Source organism: Danio rerio, chromosome 24 (genome assembly GCF_052040795.2).
Source record: "Danio rerio strain M-AB ecotype USA chromosome 24, GRCz13ab, whole genome shotgun sequence".
Taxonomy (NCBI): domain Eukaryota; kingdom Metazoa; phylum Chordata; class Actinopteri; order Cypriniformes; family Danionidae; genus Danio; species Danio rerio.
Genome location: NC_141044.1, coordinates 21,735,001 through 21,754,301, shown reverse-complemented (window position 1 = coordinate 21,754,301; position 19,301 = coordinate 21,735,001). Strand labels below are relative to the sequence as shown.

The following is a 19,301-nucleotide window of genomic DNA, read 5'->3' as shown; positions in this document are numbered from 1 at the left end:
GAAGAACATTAATATTTGCAGAAATGTATACAGCGGCAGCTTCTGATAGATTTACAAAATGGAAGATGTGAGAAAACCTGCCCTAGTAATGTAATTCAGATCATCAAAAATGTACATGGCGGCCTCTAGTTGATTTGTAAAAACAAAAATTGCAAGACAACGTAGTCCAGGGTACATATTTGTCAATTCTCAAAAATGTGGTCCTGGGCACATATTTCCAATAAGCTTGGGTTAGAGATTTAAGAAAAATATTCAACTCTTTAAAAATATATATATTTTTATTTTATTTTTTGTTTTTGTTTTTTAGTCTGTTGTTTAGTATGAATCATGTGAACCAAAAAAGTGATGTATATACATAATTGTCCAGTTCTAGAGGAGAACGAATGAAAGCTGAAGGAAAGAGCATGACAAAGTCAGTGCACAGAGCCAGGCGATGCTGAGTCACGGCTCACAGAAATGCTGCTCAGTTCTGTCCTGCTGAGGCTCTGATGACTGATGCCACCATTACTTCACCTCATGAGTGGCCAGATGGAAAAAGAGATCTGCTGAATCCATCTTCTGAGCTAAAGAGAAGGTTAAGGGGACTTAAAACCTTGCTCTAGCTAAACAAATTAGCAGCACCTTGGACATAAAATAAGAAATTGTGGTTTCATTCAACCATGACCAGGTTTTCTTCTCTATAGATTAATTGTTTTTAAGCCTTTTAAATTACATCAATTTCTTCAAGCTTCATAATAGCTATGATGAAAATCTCCTGTTTAATCTTTACCAGGTTGGAACCACTTTTGCCTTCAGAACTGCCTTAATTCCTTGTTGCATAGATTCAACACGATACTGGAAATTTCTCTCAGAGATTTTGGTCCATATTAACATGATTTTACAAGATTTGTCGGCTACACATCCATGATGCGAATCTCCTGTTCCAACACATCCCAGAGGTACTGGATTGGATTGAAATCTGGTGACTGTGGAGGCCATTTGAGTACATTGTCATCTTCACGAAACCAGTCTGAGATTATTCACGCTTTATGATATGGCACGTTATCCTGCTGGAAGTAGCCATCAGAAGATGGGTACACTGTGGTCATAAAGGGATGGACATGGTCAACAACAATACTCAAGTATGCTGTGGCATTGACACAATGCTCAATTGGTACTAATGGGCCCAAAGTGTGCCAAGAAAATATCCCCTACATCATTACACCATCACCAGCCTGAACCGCTGATACAATGCAGGATGGATTCATGCTTTCATGTTGTTGATGCCAAATTCTGACCCTACCATCCAAATGTTGCAGCAGAAATAGAAACTCATCAGACCAGGCAACGTTTCTCCAATCTTCTATTGTCTAATTTCAGTGAGCCTGCGCACATTGTAGCCTCAGTTTCCTGTTTTCCTGTTCCTGTTGCTCAGTTTAAACTGCAGCAGATTGTCTTGACCATGTCTATATGCCTAAATGCATTGAGTTGCTGCCATGTGATTGGCTGACTACAGGTTTGCATAAGGTACACCTAAAAAGATAGGTACACCTAAAAGTGGCCTGTGAGTGTATATAACACCCTTTTATATACCTTATCGCATGCATATACCCTACTGTATACTGTAATATAACTTACTTATCCTCGTTTCAAAAACAAAAAGGAATTTCATTAATCTTCAGAACACAAAGTAAGATTTCTGTCGCTTCAATTACAATGATGTTTCAAAAGTCAAAACAATCATACAGAAAAACACAGATTGCACATTTCAATCCAAGTATTCAGAAGCGAAAGGCATGCTTTTTATAATGAACAGATTGAAATAATGTTTTTAGTTAAATATTAAAATCAGCAAACAATGCTTACAGCGTTCCACAGCTCAAGCATGCTTACTTGACATGTGAGAACCAATGAGGTTCATGGTTGTGTGTCATGCTGCACTTTTGAGATTTTAAGAAAAAAAATGAAGCTTGTTCTAACGTGTAAAACAGACTAAAACAAAACTGTAAATACTGTACAATCACCATATAAAGCAGTCATACATCTTCAGAACATTAGAATTAAACCACGTGTGGATTTATATCTCTTTATGAAAAGTCAGCAGCAAGAGTTTGGGTGAACAAATCTTCAATGAAAAGACACGGAAATCTCTTAGACTTCATTAAATAGATTTTTTGAGGGCAGATGGAAGTTTATTATGATTCACTGAAGCAAACAATGGATGAAGGCATGAACAGGAGGAAATGAGTGTGGCTGCTGGTGGATATATGAAGGTAATAGCAGCTGGTGAATGGGATTTTGAAAGCCCTCACAGCTGTAATGAGTCTTTTTGGGAGTGAAATTACAGGCTGACTGAAGAGTTCAGTGTCAGACTTACCTCTGTACTTGAGACGGTTAAACTCCTGTAGGTTCTGCATGTTGGCCGCTGCAGTGGTGTGGGAAGCTGGTCTCCTGATGGGGGCTTGCTTGCGTAGTTTTTCCACATCAAAAATATCCTCCTGGAGCTGCTCTCTTGGCCTGTTCAAGCACATGTGAGCACAATGTACAGTCCGGTTTAAATCAGGCATTTTAACATGTCTTCTTCACTTTTGACCACTTTCTTGAATTGTGGGTCTATGGGCGGGGTACATGAATGACCCTTTTCTGATCTTTTTTAATCAAACTGTCAAAATAAGCTTGCACAATGTGTTTTTAAAAGCAGAAAATTTAAAATTATGGTAACACTTTACAATAAGGTTCATTAGTTAATGCATTTACTAACATGAACTAATCATGAACAACACTTGTACAGCATTTATTAATCATAACTGAACATTTACTAATGCATTAACAACATCCAAACTCATGCTTGTTAACATTAGTTAATGCACCGTGAGTTAACATGAACTCACAATGAACAGCTGTATTTTCATTAACTAACATTAAATAACATGAACAAATACTGTAGTAAATGTATCGTTAATTGTTTGTTCATGTTAGTAAATGCATTAAGTAACATTAACTAATGAACCTTATTGTAAAGTGTGACCAAAATTATATAGAGCAAGCAGCTTCCTTGTTTATGTTCTGACAGCAATATAAAACGAAAATCTGCCTGTACAAGTGTTCAAATTACATACTGTTAGCCTCGAGCACAATTGTTTCCTTGTTCTGAACAGTTTATTTTTAAATAAAAATTAAGTGAGGACAACGACAACTATATCAAAAAAACATACTGACATTTTCGTTGACTAATGAAAATGAGATGAGAATGTGATTGGGGGAAGTATTTTGGTAAATATCCAATAAGAAATAATCTTGGTATGTGATGCACGACGCACACATACACATTTGAAAAGTAAATGATCCACAGTAAATGTGGGATGCAATTAAATTATCATCCATAGGGGCGTCTGTCTGATTAAACTATGCATAACAAGATGGCAACAGCAAAGAGAAAAAGAAGATTCACAATTAGATGTCAACACAAAAAGACCATAAACCGTATGGGGAGGTAAAAGCTTATAAAAACAACAAATCTAAAGCGACATCAGCATGCCCGGGAATCATCCCAAAATTTACAGTATGATAAACTCTATCTTCTTTATTTACTTGAGTGTGTCCTTATGCTTAACTGAAACGGTTTAGCCTCTTGCTGACCTTTAGAGAGTTGACTCTGTTAGATTGTACATTAAAATGATTACATCGGTAAAATATGATCATGGCATTCATTTTCGTGAAGAGTTGTTTCCTCATGTGTTTCATTTTAGCTGCGACTTCAGTTTAGCTAACTTTAACTCTGATCTAACTCGCGCTAGGTTCACATGCGCAGTCTGCATCTGCCACGATCGTCATGACAATAGCCATTTACAGCGCATCTCCACCACAAAACAAAAACGCGTCATTCAGCATGTCATTCAGCAATGCGATTATTTCTTACTGTAAGGATGTAATGATAGTGTAGAGCCGTAATCTCCGCTTATCACGGAGTGGCATTTTAATGAAACTGCCTTGAAGTGAAGTGCAATTTTATTTTTAAGTACATTTTCGCTTTAGAATTCCTCTATGCGAATAAACAGCCATGGGGCTAAGTGCACATTTTACATGAAAACACATTATCATTTGCCAGTCATATGTCATTACTCTACTTATTTACTCAGTGTTATAACTGAGCATCTGCATGTACTGTAACACCAACTACAACAGTAAAGCTTGCTATAGACTGACACAGCAAAGTGGACTTTAAATCTTTGAAAGGGCTTAAAATTGTTTATTGCATAAATCTGTTCAATAGATTGATTAAAAAGACCAATAGTTTACCACTTAAAAATAAAGGGTTTGCTAAATAATTACAATATCCTGCATTTTCAGTAGTCTTCTGTTCTTGCAGACACATAGTTTTACATAATACTTATGATATAAATAAACAGTGCATATCTAATTGTTGGTCTTCTATCCAAAAGGTATATTCTATATTTAATTAGACGAATATTGAATATTGATGAGTTTGAATATTTTGTATAACTAAATGTATACAATATTTAAATAAATTACACTTAAATTAAACCGAATATATTTTAGTCAACTAAATCTAGAGTAGATTTAGTTGACTAAAATCTTTAAAAATTGATTAGACTAAAACTAAAATGATTCAGAAGACTAAAATATGACAAACTAAGATGGAATTTATTCAAAAGACTAAGACTAAAACTAGACTAAAGACTAAAACTGACAAAATTAACACAAATACATGCATGTGTTTGTAATGAGGCAACAGACACATGTAAACCACTAATGCCTAGTTCACACTAAAGGATTTTAAGCCTGATTTGAGCCCGATTTGGAAGTTAACAAGCTCGCCGACAGATCGGGCTGTGATCGGAAAGAAATCTGCGGGTGCTCGGCGCTCACCGCTCTTCATGTGTGAACTACCGAACAACGCTTCAACGAGGCTCGCTGATGTGTCGCCGACACCTCACAGACGGAAATCCAACATTTAGCATGCTAAATATTCCAGAGCAGTCGGCCGACTCAACCCCACGTGTGGTCAGATGTAGTGACGAGCTGCAGTCAATGAGAGAGCATATCAGCATGAGCTGAATGCCTGTGTGTTCAGGAGCTCAGCAGAAACATCTGTGATTGGTCAGAATGGGCATTGGTGCACTCGCTTCATTCTGCGTTAGCACAGGCATGAGAGTAGGCTATATTAACAGTGGAACTAGAATTCTGTAACTTAGAATTACCATACTGCTCATTCTGACCATTCTCATATGAAACGCCATATTGTCACAACATATTTACATTCAAAGCTATTATTGAGATATTAAAATTAAGCTTTGAATGTTTGGCATCATATTTAATGACACCATTACCCTAAAAATATCATCTTATAATATATATATATAAATGTAGTTAAGATACTAAAACACTTAAAGGTCTTGGCTTTCATTTTCACTTTCAAACAGGAGCTATTTCACTGCCAGAATATGCTGTTTTTTGAAAGATATCTGAAGTAAATTGATGTTTTTGCCATCAGAAAGTTTTGTTTATGTTAGCAGGAAGTTGCTAGGCAAGAAAATGCACACATATTTAAAGTCACAGCGAAAAGTATTAGACATGCATGCAGTCATTTTAACCAATATGGTAATTTAAGGCAGAAATGCTCAGTTCTTTACTGTTTTGTAATAAAAAAATAACAATGTCAGAAAAAAATACACTAATAGTTAGAAAACGGCAGGGTGTTAGAAATATGTTATTTTTATTTCAAAGAGTTATAAAATTACAAAAATTTAAAACTCTCTGTGTATCTATCCACTGGAACCTTGCAGATGAGTGATTAATCTGCTGATAAATCAGCTGATTTGACGATGTTTTTAAATGCTTTCTCCAAAGCTTGAAACGCTGTCAGTGATGTAATCAGCACACAAGCAGCCAATAGTGTTCAGCTTTTTCTGACGACTCCTCCCTCAAAATTTCATTGGCTGTGGTTTAGTAGCTTGAATGAGCTGTTGGGGAATGAGTTGTTGTCAGATCATGTAGTGTGTGGCCCCCCTCTTGTGGATCATTCACATTGTGTTGCGTAGTGTAAACACCACAGAGATTAAAAGACACAAAGTCAAGTCATGTAGTGTGAACGGCACAGCGATCTGCTGATGTTTAAAATCCTGTAGTGTGAACTAGGCTTAATATGTATTTAATAAACATTTATGCATCGTGTCAGATCACTCAGCTTTTACTGTGATTTTTCTGGAGTGAACTGATAAGCTTTAATATGGTTAAAACAAACCAAGCTTTTATTATAGACCATTTTGGGGGATGTAAATGTAACCCAGGTTACTAGTGGGTAGTATACAGCAATAGAGCAAATAGAAATATGAGGAAAAAACATTGGCAGAATACTCGATTAAATAATATACATTAAAATTATTTACTTATATAAATAATTTATAATAGAGTATTATACAGCATTCAAGGGAATAGTGCTTTAGAATGACATCATCGTGCCTTACACTATAGCAGCAGATCAGCTTTCCAAACAATAACAAATCTCGCTTGTCTGTTAGCTTGTGTTTACCGTTGCTATGGTGATTCAGTGTTCGCAAGGGAAAGCAGAGATGATTGAGAGAGAAAAAAAAACAAGATTTGTCTCTGAGAGTGAAATCTGCACACGAGTGCCACCTGGAGTTTTCCTGTTTGTTTCATTTTGATTTTGAATGATTTCCTTGGCCAGGTTTTTTTTTTTTTTCTTTGTTTTGTTCGTTTGTGCATCTTCTTCTAGTTTTTCATCGGTGAGATGTTCTATTGACGTCAGTTGCTGGATGTGATCTGCTCTGGATTCGAATTAATTGAAGTTTGAACTCTTTTCTGGATTTGGATTGTCTCAACTTCCATCGGCGTGTCTAATTGTGGAGTTGGACTGGCGAGCCTCCCATTGAGTGGATTCTTTGGATACACCTGTTGAAAAGATACAAAGTAAAACCTATTCAGCGTCATGGTAGGAGTGTAAATTTACAACACACTCACAAGTGCAACATCCTGGATCTCTGGAACTGAATTTGCAACCTAGTTGTTTTGCAAAAGAATCTTTTTGAAAGTTTATCACCTTTACTGGACTTTTGGAACATTTTGAAATGTTTTAAGTGAATGTTTTATTTTCATTTTTATTTTATTTGTACATTGTTCCTTTAGAGTGTTCATTCGTTGAAATTTTTGAATCTTTATAGAGAGAGGTTAACTGATTTAAGAAGGGAAATCTTGATTATATGTTAAATAATAATACAATTTTAATATTGTATTATTAACTTACACTTGCAAACCTTTAATATAGTACTGTTATTAGCATATTAATATTATATTATTGTTATAATAGTAACCAAAATATAATATTAGCCTTAACAATAGAAAAACAGAAAAACAACAATATTAACTTACCTTATTAGTGATATAGCCTGTGAAGAAAGAGAAGTGTTATTAGAGAGTGTAAATAAGATTGAGGTCATTAGATAAGTGTGAAAAAACCTAGAATTTGTTTTATTTATTTATTTTTATTTATTTATTTATTTTATATTTCTGTGAACATTTTACAATACAATCTTTTAATATTCTTACCTCTGTGTCCGAGTCCTTCACTGCTGTTGTATCTTCTCTCTCTTTGGAGGAATTTAGACTTCTGAGCATCTGGTCCATTGATTAAATCTTATAATACATTTGTGTACCAAGGGTTACATACCAAAAAGTGGCGAGCCAGCCAGGAGAGAGATTGCAACAACAGTGTCTAATTACAGTATTCGAGTTCACTATAAATATTACAAATCGGAGAGAACTTTAACGTCATGGATATCATAGAAAAAGAGAATGTAGATATCTCAAAAACAGTGATTGTGGGTGGAATGACACTGACTGAGATAGACTCAGATTTAGAGTCATGGCTTTTAAGATATGGTAGTATTAACCGACATCTTCTCATTGATGACCCTGACTGTGAGTTTCATCGACATGCTATCATAGAGTTTACACATAACTCCGCGATGAAAACATTGATGCCTCTTTTGCCTTTAACTGTAGTTAGTATGTCAAACCCAAGTACCACTTTCATGGTACGTGCTTTAAGCTGCGTTTACCCCCATATTGCTAGTGATAGTGCTACTAATGGATATCTGGAGGAATTGCAAAACATTGCTAGTTTTAGTGGGAAATCCATTGAGGAAGTACTCCAAACAGAGTTACTGAAGATTAAATTTGGTCCTTCTCATGCTGAGTCACTACCTGTTTTGGATAAAAAGCTTGAATTTCCAAATGCAGCACGTTCTCAAATACTTGATCGTAGCACAGTCAGTTCACCAAATAGACTGCTGTCCCCAGTCATATCACAAAGTATGATTACTGAACAAACAGCTTTTCCTTCATCTAGAATTTCACCATTTCATGAAGTTGAGTCAACAAATTCAAAAAACCTGTCCAAGGAAAGCCTTAACCATAGAAGTACTAAACCCACAGTAACAGTGTCATCCCATCCAGCACTTACCATGGATATAATTGATCCTCCTAGCGTGCAAAAGGTAGTAGTTGAGCACATTGTCCGCACAAATGAGACAGCTCCAATGCACCATACCTCTTTTCGCCTCCGATCTTTCTCTGGAAAAATTCCTAGACCTGTTAATGAGCCAGATTTTGACACTTGGCGTGCCAGTGTTGATCTCCTACTGACAGATCCTTCTATATCTGACTTAAATCGAGCTAGAAAAATCATAGACAGTCTGCTTCCCCCTGCTGCAGATATTGTTAAACATGTCCCACCAAACAGTTTACCTGCAGTATATCTAGAATTGCTGGAGTCTGTATATGGCTCTGTAGAAGATGGAGATGAGTTATTAGCCAGATTTATGAATAGCTTCCAAAACAATGGTGAGAAGCCTTCAACTTACCTGCACAGATTACAAGTTCTCTTAAGCACAGCTATTCGACGAGGTGGGATATTTGAAGAAGAGAGAAACCGATATCTTCTAAAGCAGTTTTGTCGCGGCTGTTGGGACAGTTTCCTCATTGCTGACCTTCAATTAGAAAGGAAAAAAGCCACTCCTCCTTCATTTGCAGAATTAGTAGTACTTATCCGTACAGAAGAAGATAAAAATGCCTCTAAAGAAGAAAGAATGAGAAAACATTTAGGGCTAAATAAACACTATCCTGCCCCCTCGAAATCCAGACTGTCAGCTCACCAGATATCTGCCCACCAATGTGAAACGCAGGATGATCAAACTGACACATCTCTCGCAAAGCAAGTGTGTGAACTTCAAGCTCAAGTTGTTGCACTGCGAAAGCCTTCAAGCCAGAAAGAAAAGAAAAAAAATGCAAAACCAGATAAAGTGAGTGAGCTGAGAAATGTTGTCACTGAGTTACAGGCACAGATTACAGCCATGCAAACTACAGCCACTCCAAAAATTAAAAGTGATGTAGAAGCAACTGAAATTGCTGACTTAAAGAGACAGATTGCTGATTTAAAGGTTCAACTAACTGCCCCTGATATGTATAGAAACCGCACCAGAAACTTGCTGCCTGAACCTAGAGCAACAGATTGTTACAGAGCTAGTAAACTACCTGAAAGTAGACCTCGTCCGGGGTATTGTTTTAGATGTGCGGAAGATGGTCATCTTGCCAGCAGCTGTAGTAATGCTCCTGACCCTACTAAAGTTGCTGAGAAAAAACGCAAGTTAAGGGAGCGACAAGCCCAGTGGGATACCCAACAAGTAGCAATCATGAATCCTTTAAACTGAGGATGGTCTCTGTAGAGGGGCATACAGAGACTAAAAGAAATGATAATTGCCCTGAGAAACGTAAACAATTGTTCAACCAAAATGCATGTGACGCACCCCTTTTGAGAAATTTACCAAGAGGATTAGTGGGAGTGAAGTGTACTGCCCAAATAACTGTTGGTAATAAAAGAGTTTCCTGCCTTCTGGACACAGGGTCCCAAGTAACTACTGTTCCCTGGTCATTTTATCAAGAGAATTTATCAAATTGTCCACTTAAATCATTGGATAACTTGCTGGAAGTGGAAGGGGCAAATGGTCAAACAGTGCCTTATCTTGGATATGTGGAATTGACTCTTAAGTTTCCCAGAGAGTTCCTTGGAACAGAGACAGAAGTGCCCACTTTAGCCCTGATAGTCCCAGATTTGATGAACACTCCCCAAGTTCTAATTGGCACAAATTCATTAGATGCTCTTTACAACAACTATGTCCAACAATCTGCTTCCTTTCCTCAATCTAACTTCCATGGTTACCGTGCAGTGCAAAAAGTGTTAGAAGCAAGATACAAACAAGCAAGTGCTGATGTAGTGGGCTGTATCAAATTCAAGGGACATGTTCCAGAGGTAGTACCTGCAGGATGCACAGTGGTTCTTGATGGACATGTTCTAGTTAATTGTCCTCATGTAGGGAAATGTGTAGCTCTAGAGTCACCAACTTCGCCCGCTTTACCTGGTGGTTTGCTAGTTGCCAGCTGTTTGCATTCCTTACCCAGCAAAAGGCATCAACAGTTACCAGTTGTGTTACGGAATGAAACTCAGACCGACATTACCATTTATCCCAGAACTATAATTGCTGAAATGCGGGCAGTCCAAGAAGTAATAAAGAGTGGGCAAGTAAATTCCAGCACTGTGAATAAAGAACTTTCTGCTGGTTCCAATCTCAAATTTGACTTTGAAAATTCCCCATTGACACCTGAATGGAAGAAACGAATAATGGATCAATTAAATTCCATGCCTGAAGTCTTCGCCTTGCATGACTTAGATTATGGACATACAAACAAAGTCACTCACCGAATAAAGCTTAATGATGAGACTCCTTTCAAACACAGACCTCGACCCATACATCCTCAGGACATTGATGCAGTACGAAAACATTTGCAAGACTTGTTAGCAGCTGGAATTATCCGAGAGTCAGAATCCCCCTTTGCCTCCCCCATAGTAGTTGTAAGAAAGAAAGACAATTCTGTACGTCTTTGCATTGACTTCAGAAAGCTGAACTCACAAACCATTAAAGATGCCTATGCCCTGCCAAATCTGGAAGAGGTCTTTTCAGCACTAACTGGTTCGAAATGGTTCTCTGTCCTTGACTTAAAATCAGGATATTATCAGATTGAGATGGAGGAAGCTGACAAAAGTAAAACTGCCTTTGTGTGTCCCTTGGGGTTCTGGGAGTTCAATAGGATGCCCCAAGGCATTACCAATGCCCCAAGTACGTTTCAAAGGCTGATGGAAAGATGCATGGGTGACTTGAATAGGAAAGAGGTGTTGGTCTTCATCGATGATCTGATCATTTTCTCTGAAAGTTTAGAAGAGCATGAATCAAGGCTGATGCACGTTTTGAAAAGGCTCAAAGAATATGGACTGAAGCTATCGCCTGAAAAGTGCAAGTTTTTCCAGACTTCTGTTCGATACCTTGGTCATATTGTATCAGAAAATGGAGTGGAGACTGATCCAGTGAAAATCGAGGCCCTAAAAACCTGGCCAAGACCAAGAAATCTCAAAGAATTAAGATCTTTTCTGGGATTTTCTGGATACTATAGGAGGTTCATTCAGGATTATTCCAAGATAATCAAACCCCTTAATGACCTCACAGTAGGGTATCCACCTCTTCAAAAACGTCACCTACAAGAGAACAAGAATAAGCAATATCTGGACCCCAAAAAGGAATTCGGAGACAGATGGAATCAGCCCTGTCAACAGGCCTTTGACATGATTATTGAGAAACTCACCTCTGCACCTGTTCTGGGATTTGCAGACCCAAAGCTTCCTTATGTTCTGCATACTGACGCCAGTACCACTGGGCTTGGGGCAGCCTTATACCAGAAACAAGAGGGACAAATGCGGGTCATTGCTTTTGCAAGCAGAGGGTTGACAAGAAGTGAAAGCCGGTATCCAGCTCACAAGCTAGAATTTCTAGCTCTTAAATGGGCAGTCACATCTAAATTCAGTGACTATTTGTATGGAACAGAATTTGTGGTCGTAACTGATAGCAACCCTTTAACTTACATTCTGACATCTGCAAAGCTTGATGCTACCAGTTATCGCTGGTTGTCAAGTCTGTCCACTTACAATTTCAAGCTCCAGTATAGGGCTGGAAGTCAAAACTGTGATGCAGATGGCCTTTCAAGACGACCACATGGTGAGTTTTTAGATGACCCTGCATCTCAGAAAGAGAGAGAGAGAATTAAACAGTTTACCCTTCATCATTTAGATGAATTTGGAGTTGAAGATTCTCTTATCCTCCCAGAGGCCATAAAAGCCATCTGTGATCGACATCAGATTGGAAATTCCTCAGATAAATGCAAATTTTCCAACCCTTCCATTGCCCTTGTTGAGTCCTTAGCCCTGCATGCAGATGTATTACCAAATGAGTTTGAACAAGAAAATGAGCATGGTCTTCCAGTCATTCCCTACCTGTCCAACGAAGAGTTAAAGAGACAGCAGAGAATGGATCCTGATCTCAAATTCATTATTGATTGTTTGAAGCGGAATGAAAAACCTTCTAGTTCAAAAGACCAGTCGCTTGCTGTTACTCTGTGGATAAGGGAATGGAGCAGATTAGAATTAAGGGATGGATTGCTTTATAGGAAGAAGCAAGATCAGGAAAGCACTCACTATCAATTAGCTTTACCTGTAGCTTTACGTGGAACAGTGTTGAAGAGTCTCCATAATGATATGGGACACATGGGCATGGAGAGGACACTTGACCTTGTCAGAACCAGATTCTTTTGGCCAAAAATGTCATCATCTGTGGAAGAGAAAATTAAGACATGTGAGAGATGTGTACGTAGAAAAGCGTTTCCTGAAAAAGCAGCTGAAATGATGAACATCAAGACTACCAGACCATTGGAGTTGGTCTGTATGGACTTCTTGTCTTTAGAGCCAGATCAGAGTAACACCAAAGATATATTAGTTATTACAGATCACTTCACCAAATATGCGGTGGCTGTGCCTACCAGAAACCAGAAGGCGCAGACTGTGGCTAGATGTTTATGGGAAAACTTTCTAGTACATTATGGATTTCCGGAAAGACTGCACAGTGATCAAGGACGAGATTTTGAGTCAAGCCTCATCAAAGAGCTATGTCTCGTCGCAGGTATACACAAAGTGAGAACTACTCCTTACCACCCAAGAGGAAATCCAGTGGAGAGATTCAATAGGACCCTTCTCCAAATGTTGGGTACTCTTGAAAACAAAAAGAAGTCATGCTGGAAGGAGTTTGTCAAGCCTTTGGTGCATGCCTACAATTGCACTCGAAATGATGTAACAGGATACACTCCCTATGAACTTATGTTTGGTAGACAGCCCAGGCTGCCAGTCGACCTAGCCTTTGGGTTACCTGTGGATCGTTCTACCAAATCCCACTCTCAGTATGTAAAAGATCTGAAAGAAGGTTTAAGAGAGAGCTATGAAATTGCCATCAAAAACTCTGCAAAAGTAGCCCAACGTAACAAGCGCAGATTTGACAAACATGTGGTTGTTTCTACTCTTGACGTGGGAGACAAAGTCCTTGTGCGAAATTTGAGGCTAAGAGGCAAGAACAAACTGGCAGACAAATGGGAACCAGATGTCTATGTAGTTATCCGTAAAGCTGGAGATCTCCCAGTATATGTAGTTCAGCCTGACGGAAAGACCGGTCCAGTTCGAACTTTACACAGAGACTTACTTCGACCTTGTGGATATTTGTCTGAAAATGAAATTGAAGAAATGAGTCCTCCAAATGTTCAACGTAAGCCCAGAACTAGGTCTAGCTCTGCTCTAGAATATGCTCCCAAAGAACATCAAATGAGTGATCAGTCAGAATCTGAGGATGACTCTCTATATATTAGAAATGCAGGACGCCAGTTGGAATCCATTACAACGACTGTGTTACCTTCATCACAAAGTCCTGTGCTTGTAAGGAACTTACCTGGCACAGAGCCCATTGAACCACTCCCTGTCGTGGTGAACCCTGAAAAAGAAACCTTACCTGATTCCAGACTAGAAGAAGACTTAACAGAGAATCAAAGAGATGATGTCAATGAGAATTTCTTACCTGTGCTGAACCCTGCTGATATTGACCCCAAAGAAATTGAACCTGAAAGAAGTGGAAATAGTGTTGAACTACAGATCCATAGAAGGGCGCTTGAATTAGATCCTGTTGATGTATCCCATTCTAATGATCAAAATCCTCATGTCAGAAATGTTTCAAGTAACCAGCCAATAGTGGATGAAGACCTAGATACCAGTGGGCCTAGACGCTCAAAAAGGCAATGTAGACCTCCTAATAGGTTTGAATATCATAAACTAGGAAATCCCTTGACACTAGTCATTCAGTCCTTACTACAAGGTCTGAGTTCTGCCTTTACCACATCGTTAGAAGAACCCATACTCACTAGAGATCAGCCCTTTGTTGTGCCAGACCCTTTTCCAATTGCAGTGACAACCCAACCCCGTACATGCCCGAGGACGTGCCTGAATTCAGGGGGGGAATGTGTAACCCAGGTTACTAGTGGGTAGTATACAGCAATAGAGCAAATAGAAATATGAGGAAAAAACATTGGCAGAATACTCGATTAAATAATATACATTAAAATTATTTACTTATATAAATAATTTATAATAGAGTATTATACAGCATTCAAGGGAATAGTGCTTTAGAATGACATCATCGTGCCTTACACTATAGCAGCAGATCAGCTTTCCAAACAATAACAAATCTCGCTTGTCTGTTAGCTTGTGTTTACCGTTGCTATGGTGATTCAGTGTTCGCAAGGGAAAGCAGAGATGATTGAGAGAGAAAAAAAAACAAGATTTGTCTCTGAGAGTGAAATCTGCACACGAGTGCCACCTGGAGTTTTCCTGTTTGTTTCATTTTGATTTTGAATGATTTCCTTGGCCAGGTTTTTTTTTTTTTTTTCTTTGTTTTGTTCGTTTGTGCATCTTCTTCTGGTTTTTCATCGGTGAGATGTTCTATTGACGTCAGTTGCTGGATGTGATCTGCTCTGGATTCGAATTAATTGAAGTTTGAACTCTTTTCTGGATTTGGATTGTCTCAACTTCCATCGGCGTGTCTAATTGTGGAGTTGGACTGGCGAGCCTCCCATTGAGTGGATTCTTTGGATACACCTGTTGAAAAGATACAAAGTAAAACCTATTCAGCGTCATGGTAGGAGTGTAAATTTACAACACACTCACAAGTGCAACATCCTGGATCTCTGGAACTGAATTTGCAACCTAGTTGTTTTGCAAAAGAATCTTTTTGAAAGTTTATCACCTTTACTGGACTTTTGGAACATTTTGAAATGTTTTAAGTGAATGTTTTATTTTCATTTTTATTTTATTTGTACATTGTTCCTTTAGAGTGTTCATTCGTTGAAATTTTTGAATCTTTATAGAGAGAGGTTAACTGATTTAAGAAGGGAAATCTTGATTATATGTTAAATAATAATACAATTTTAATATTGTATTATTAACTTACACTTGCAAACCTTTAATATAGTACTGTTATTAGCATATTAATATTATATTATTGTTATAATAGTAACCAAAATATAATATTAGCCTTAACAATAGAAAAACAGAAAAACAACAATATTAACTTACCTTATTAGTGATATAGCCTGTGAAGAAAGAGAAGTGTTATTAGAGAGTGTAAATAAGATTGAGGTCATTAGATAAGTGTGAAAAAACCTAGAATTTGTTTTATTTATTTATTTTTATTTATTTATTTATTTTATATTTCTGTGAACATTTTACAATACAATCTTTTAATATTCTTACCTCTGTGTCCGAGTCCTTCACTGCTGTTGTATCTTCTCTCTCTTTGGAGGAATTTAGACTTCTGAGCATCTGGTCCATTGATTAAATCTTATAATACATTTGTGTACCAAGGGTTACATAAACAAAAACAATGATCCCAACTTATTTCCTCTTTTACATTTTAAATTTTTTTTAGCTTCCGAAAATTCAAAAAGAGCCACATATTGATAAATAATGTTATGACAGCAGTTTTAACATTAAGTTATGATTGAATTGTCTCTTGCTAAAGTTATGAAATAGTTTGATAACAAACAAGACATGTTCATGGGCCAATGACATCACCATAGTGAAATGGTCTATAAGGGTCATTCATTGTAATAAATGAGCATATAAAACTGGAGAATTCCTTAACTTACCAAAATTTCACAGCTACTATGTAGATATCAGAGAAACAATGTGCATATTGAATCAATTAATTCTATGGCAACTTTAAAATAACAATGTTGAATTTGTGTTAGAACAGTTAGAACAGTACTAGTTTCTAGCTAACAAGTTTAAAACATGATTTGAAGAATTAGTTCTTAAATAGAAAGTATTTGTTGTTTCAACAGGTTCAACCACATGAGCATTTACAGTTGAAAACGTTGTCAAACACATCTGGAAATAGTCAAAAAAGGACAAGTTTAAAATGTTTAAGACCTTGTTTACACCTTAATTTAGTGGATGGATTTACACAAATGGATCTTAATACTAGGTGTGAACTTGGCCAAAAGGGTTATTACACAAAACAGAAAACGATACGATGATCATGAGCTCAACACAAATCAATGTAGTCTTGAATTAATGTTCTGAATGCATCTGCAGGATAGTTGTTTATCAATGTACCTGATATGAACAGGAGGAGGTTGATCATTTCTGTTGGACTGTATTAACTGTCCCTCCAATCGTCTCTGTTCACTCCGCAGCTGCCTACGCAAGGCCGATAACTCTCTGATCACAGTGCGCTTTTCCTCTAAAACACAATGTAAGTGCATAGTTCAGGGATTGTGCATTTTGCAGCTGTGATGACTGCAGTACAGGCTGTGATGAGATTTACCTGTAGCCCTGATCTCATTCCTGCGGGCAGGCACTGGTGGAGAATGTGGTGCTGACATAGAGCGCATCTGTTTGAGGAAAAAGAAAAATAGTTGTCATTTTATGTTAAGTTCCTATCTATGTGCGCAGTTCTTGGAAAATAATTGGATGTTTTGTATTATTATTTTAATTATTATGATAATGCTTTAAAATAAGGTTTAAGTTGTTAGTTTTATTAGTTGATATAAATATGTAAAACATTTCTAAAGCATTTAAAAACCTTAGTTATCAAAATTGATGTTGTTTATTTTGTTAGTGCGCATTGTTAGTCTTAAGGTGAACAATTACTCTCTGCAAGCTAATATACTGTTTTGAGAAATTATCATATATATTATATTATAGATAATATTAAAATTATCATATATATATATATATATATATATATATATATATATATATATATATATATATATATATATATATATATATATATATATATATAACAAGACCATAAACGTGGTATACGTGAATTGGGGTAAGATAAATTGTCTGTAGTGTATATGTGTGAATGATTGTGTATAGGTGTTTCCCAGTGATGGGTTGCAGCTGGAAGGGCATTTGTTGTGTAAAACATTTGTTGGATAAGTTGGCGGTTCATTCCCCTGTGGCGACCCCAGATTATTCAAGGGACAAAGGTGAAAAGAAATTGAACGAATAAATGAAATCACCATCATATATAATTTATGTTGCGTGGGTGTTGAGATCCCGATCTTTCAATGATTAATCGTGCAGCTTCCCCTGAATGCATTAATGCAGGCTAAACAAGCAGTGACAGAAAACACCTTTAATAACCTAAGAAACCCACCACATCCTGAACAGCCTGCCACAACTTCTTCCGTCTTCATTATATTTTACAGGAAAGCCTAATTGCTTTCATACATGTGATTTGAATGACGCGAGAGGCGATCTCTCTGCAATCATTACAAATTTAGGATTAATCTACAAGTAAAAAATATGTATTAATCTGCGGGTCACTTGTGTTCCAAACCATGGGTTGTGATCCTTACAAATCACGAACCAACTGTGATCCGTTACACCCCAAATTGACAGCTGTGGAGGAAAAGGGATCTCTCAGATTTCACCTAAAATATCTTAATTTATGTTTCAAAGACAAACACAGGACTCAGGTAACTAGAACAACTTTGGGGTTAACTAACCCTATGTTTCCCAACCCTGTCCCTAAAGCCACACCAATAGTACATAATTTGGATGTCTCCCTTATCTGACCCATTCATTTCAGGTTTAGGAGTCCCTTCTAATGTTCTGATGAGTTGGTTCAAGTGTGTTGGATTAGGAGGAGATTGAAAATGTGTACTCTTGGTGTGCCTTCAGAAACATGGTTGGGAAAAACTGAACTAACCCATTAACACTGTCCATTTTTGAGGAAACACTCAAGAACTGTTGTCTAGCATGAAGTGAGCATGTGCGTCACTCACAGACAGAGTCGCAGAAGAGCGATGGCTCTCTACAGATGGAGGTCTAGGCGTCTGCTGGCGTAGTTTCTTCTGCAATGCTGGCAGAGGTGGCGACGGTGCCCTTTGGACCTTTCGGCATTCAAGAATTGAGAAACTGATGTTTGGTTTGAGGGCTTTGTGTATGCCTATGTACAAATGTAACAGGCTTGATAATGCGCACCCTTTACCTCCTCCACATGCGTCTGCTTCTCTCTCTCAAGTCTCTTCCTCACGGCTTCGTTCTCTTTTTCCTCTGCTTCTTTCCTCACTTTCTCCGCTTCTTTACGACGCTCTTCTGCTTGCCTGATCAGCTCCTCATTTTTGGCCATTTGCTATAAAAAACAGTGATAGAATGAAAATCTTGTATGATGTTAAATAACTGAATTAAAATTTTTACGCTTATATAAAACACTGATCAGTGTACAATGTTTACAGATACAGTCCTGAAGCTCATATCAGCTTCCATAAGAACCACCCAATGAGGTTTATTCTTGCCTGATATGGGTGACATTTAATGTTGACATTTTGCAAGCGGACGCCAATCATTCCAACAGGAATCTGTGTGATTGTTTCATGTGAGTTTTGTTTACTCACTTCCAAGTCAGTCATACAGATTCACATTTATTTGCTTTATTTTATTTTTTAAATTTTTTTGAGGGGTGGTGTCAATGTTAGCAGTCCAGACACCAAGGCATAAACATTGTTTTCCACTGATGGTCAATAAAAATAGCTTCTTATTAGTGATAATGAATCATCATTTATTGTAGTTAGTTTCTGTGTCAGGCTTGATTAGTAAACTGTGTTTAACTCTATAGAGGATAGACTATTTCAAGCCTAACACACTCATATGTTCAATCTGGGTCAAGACCAGTACTTCAAAGTGAATCTTCCTCTAGGATGGCCATTTTTGGGATTTGCGTGATATAACTATGAATCAAGAACCTCTTTCTCTTTCTGGCGCTTCCTCTCCTGCTCCTCCTCATATTCTC

The 19,301-nt window shown here is 37.5% G+C and overlaps 1 protein-coding gene across 9 annotated transcripts in view; it reads right to left on the bottom strand.

Annotated features, from left to right (window-relative positions):
* cspp1a (centrosome and spindle pole associated protein 1a) overlaps positions 1 to 19,301 on the bottom strand; it is a 56,036-nt gene that overhangs the window by 15,676 nt on the left and 21,059 nt on the right. For 8 of the 9 annotated variants that reach the window (XR_015524891.1, XR_015524892.1, XM_087309440.1 and 5 more), the window contains 6 exons: positions 19,255 to 19,301; positions 18,501 to 18,644; positions 18,295 to 18,402; positions 16,821 to 16,887; positions 16,610 to 16,736; positions 2,357 to 2,496 (listed from right to left, as the gene is read on the bottom strand). The exon at positions 19,255 to 19,301 is cut by the window's right edge and continues 103 nt beyond it. Coding sequence is in view for 6 of the 9 variants with exons in the window: in XM_087309440.1 (XP_087165566.1) it covers positions 2,357 to 2,496; positions 16,610 to 16,736; positions 16,821 to 16,887; positions 18,295 to 18,402; positions 18,501 to 18,644; positions 19,255 to 19,301 (633 nt within the window). In the remaining 3 variants the exon portion in view is untranslated. Of the gene's footprint in view, positions 1 to 2,291; positions 2,497 to 16,609; positions 16,737 to 16,820; positions 16,888 to 18,294; positions 18,403 to 18,500; positions 18,645 to 19,254 lie in introns of all 9 variants that reach the window. The other variant, XR_015524893.1, reaches the window with a different exon arrangement.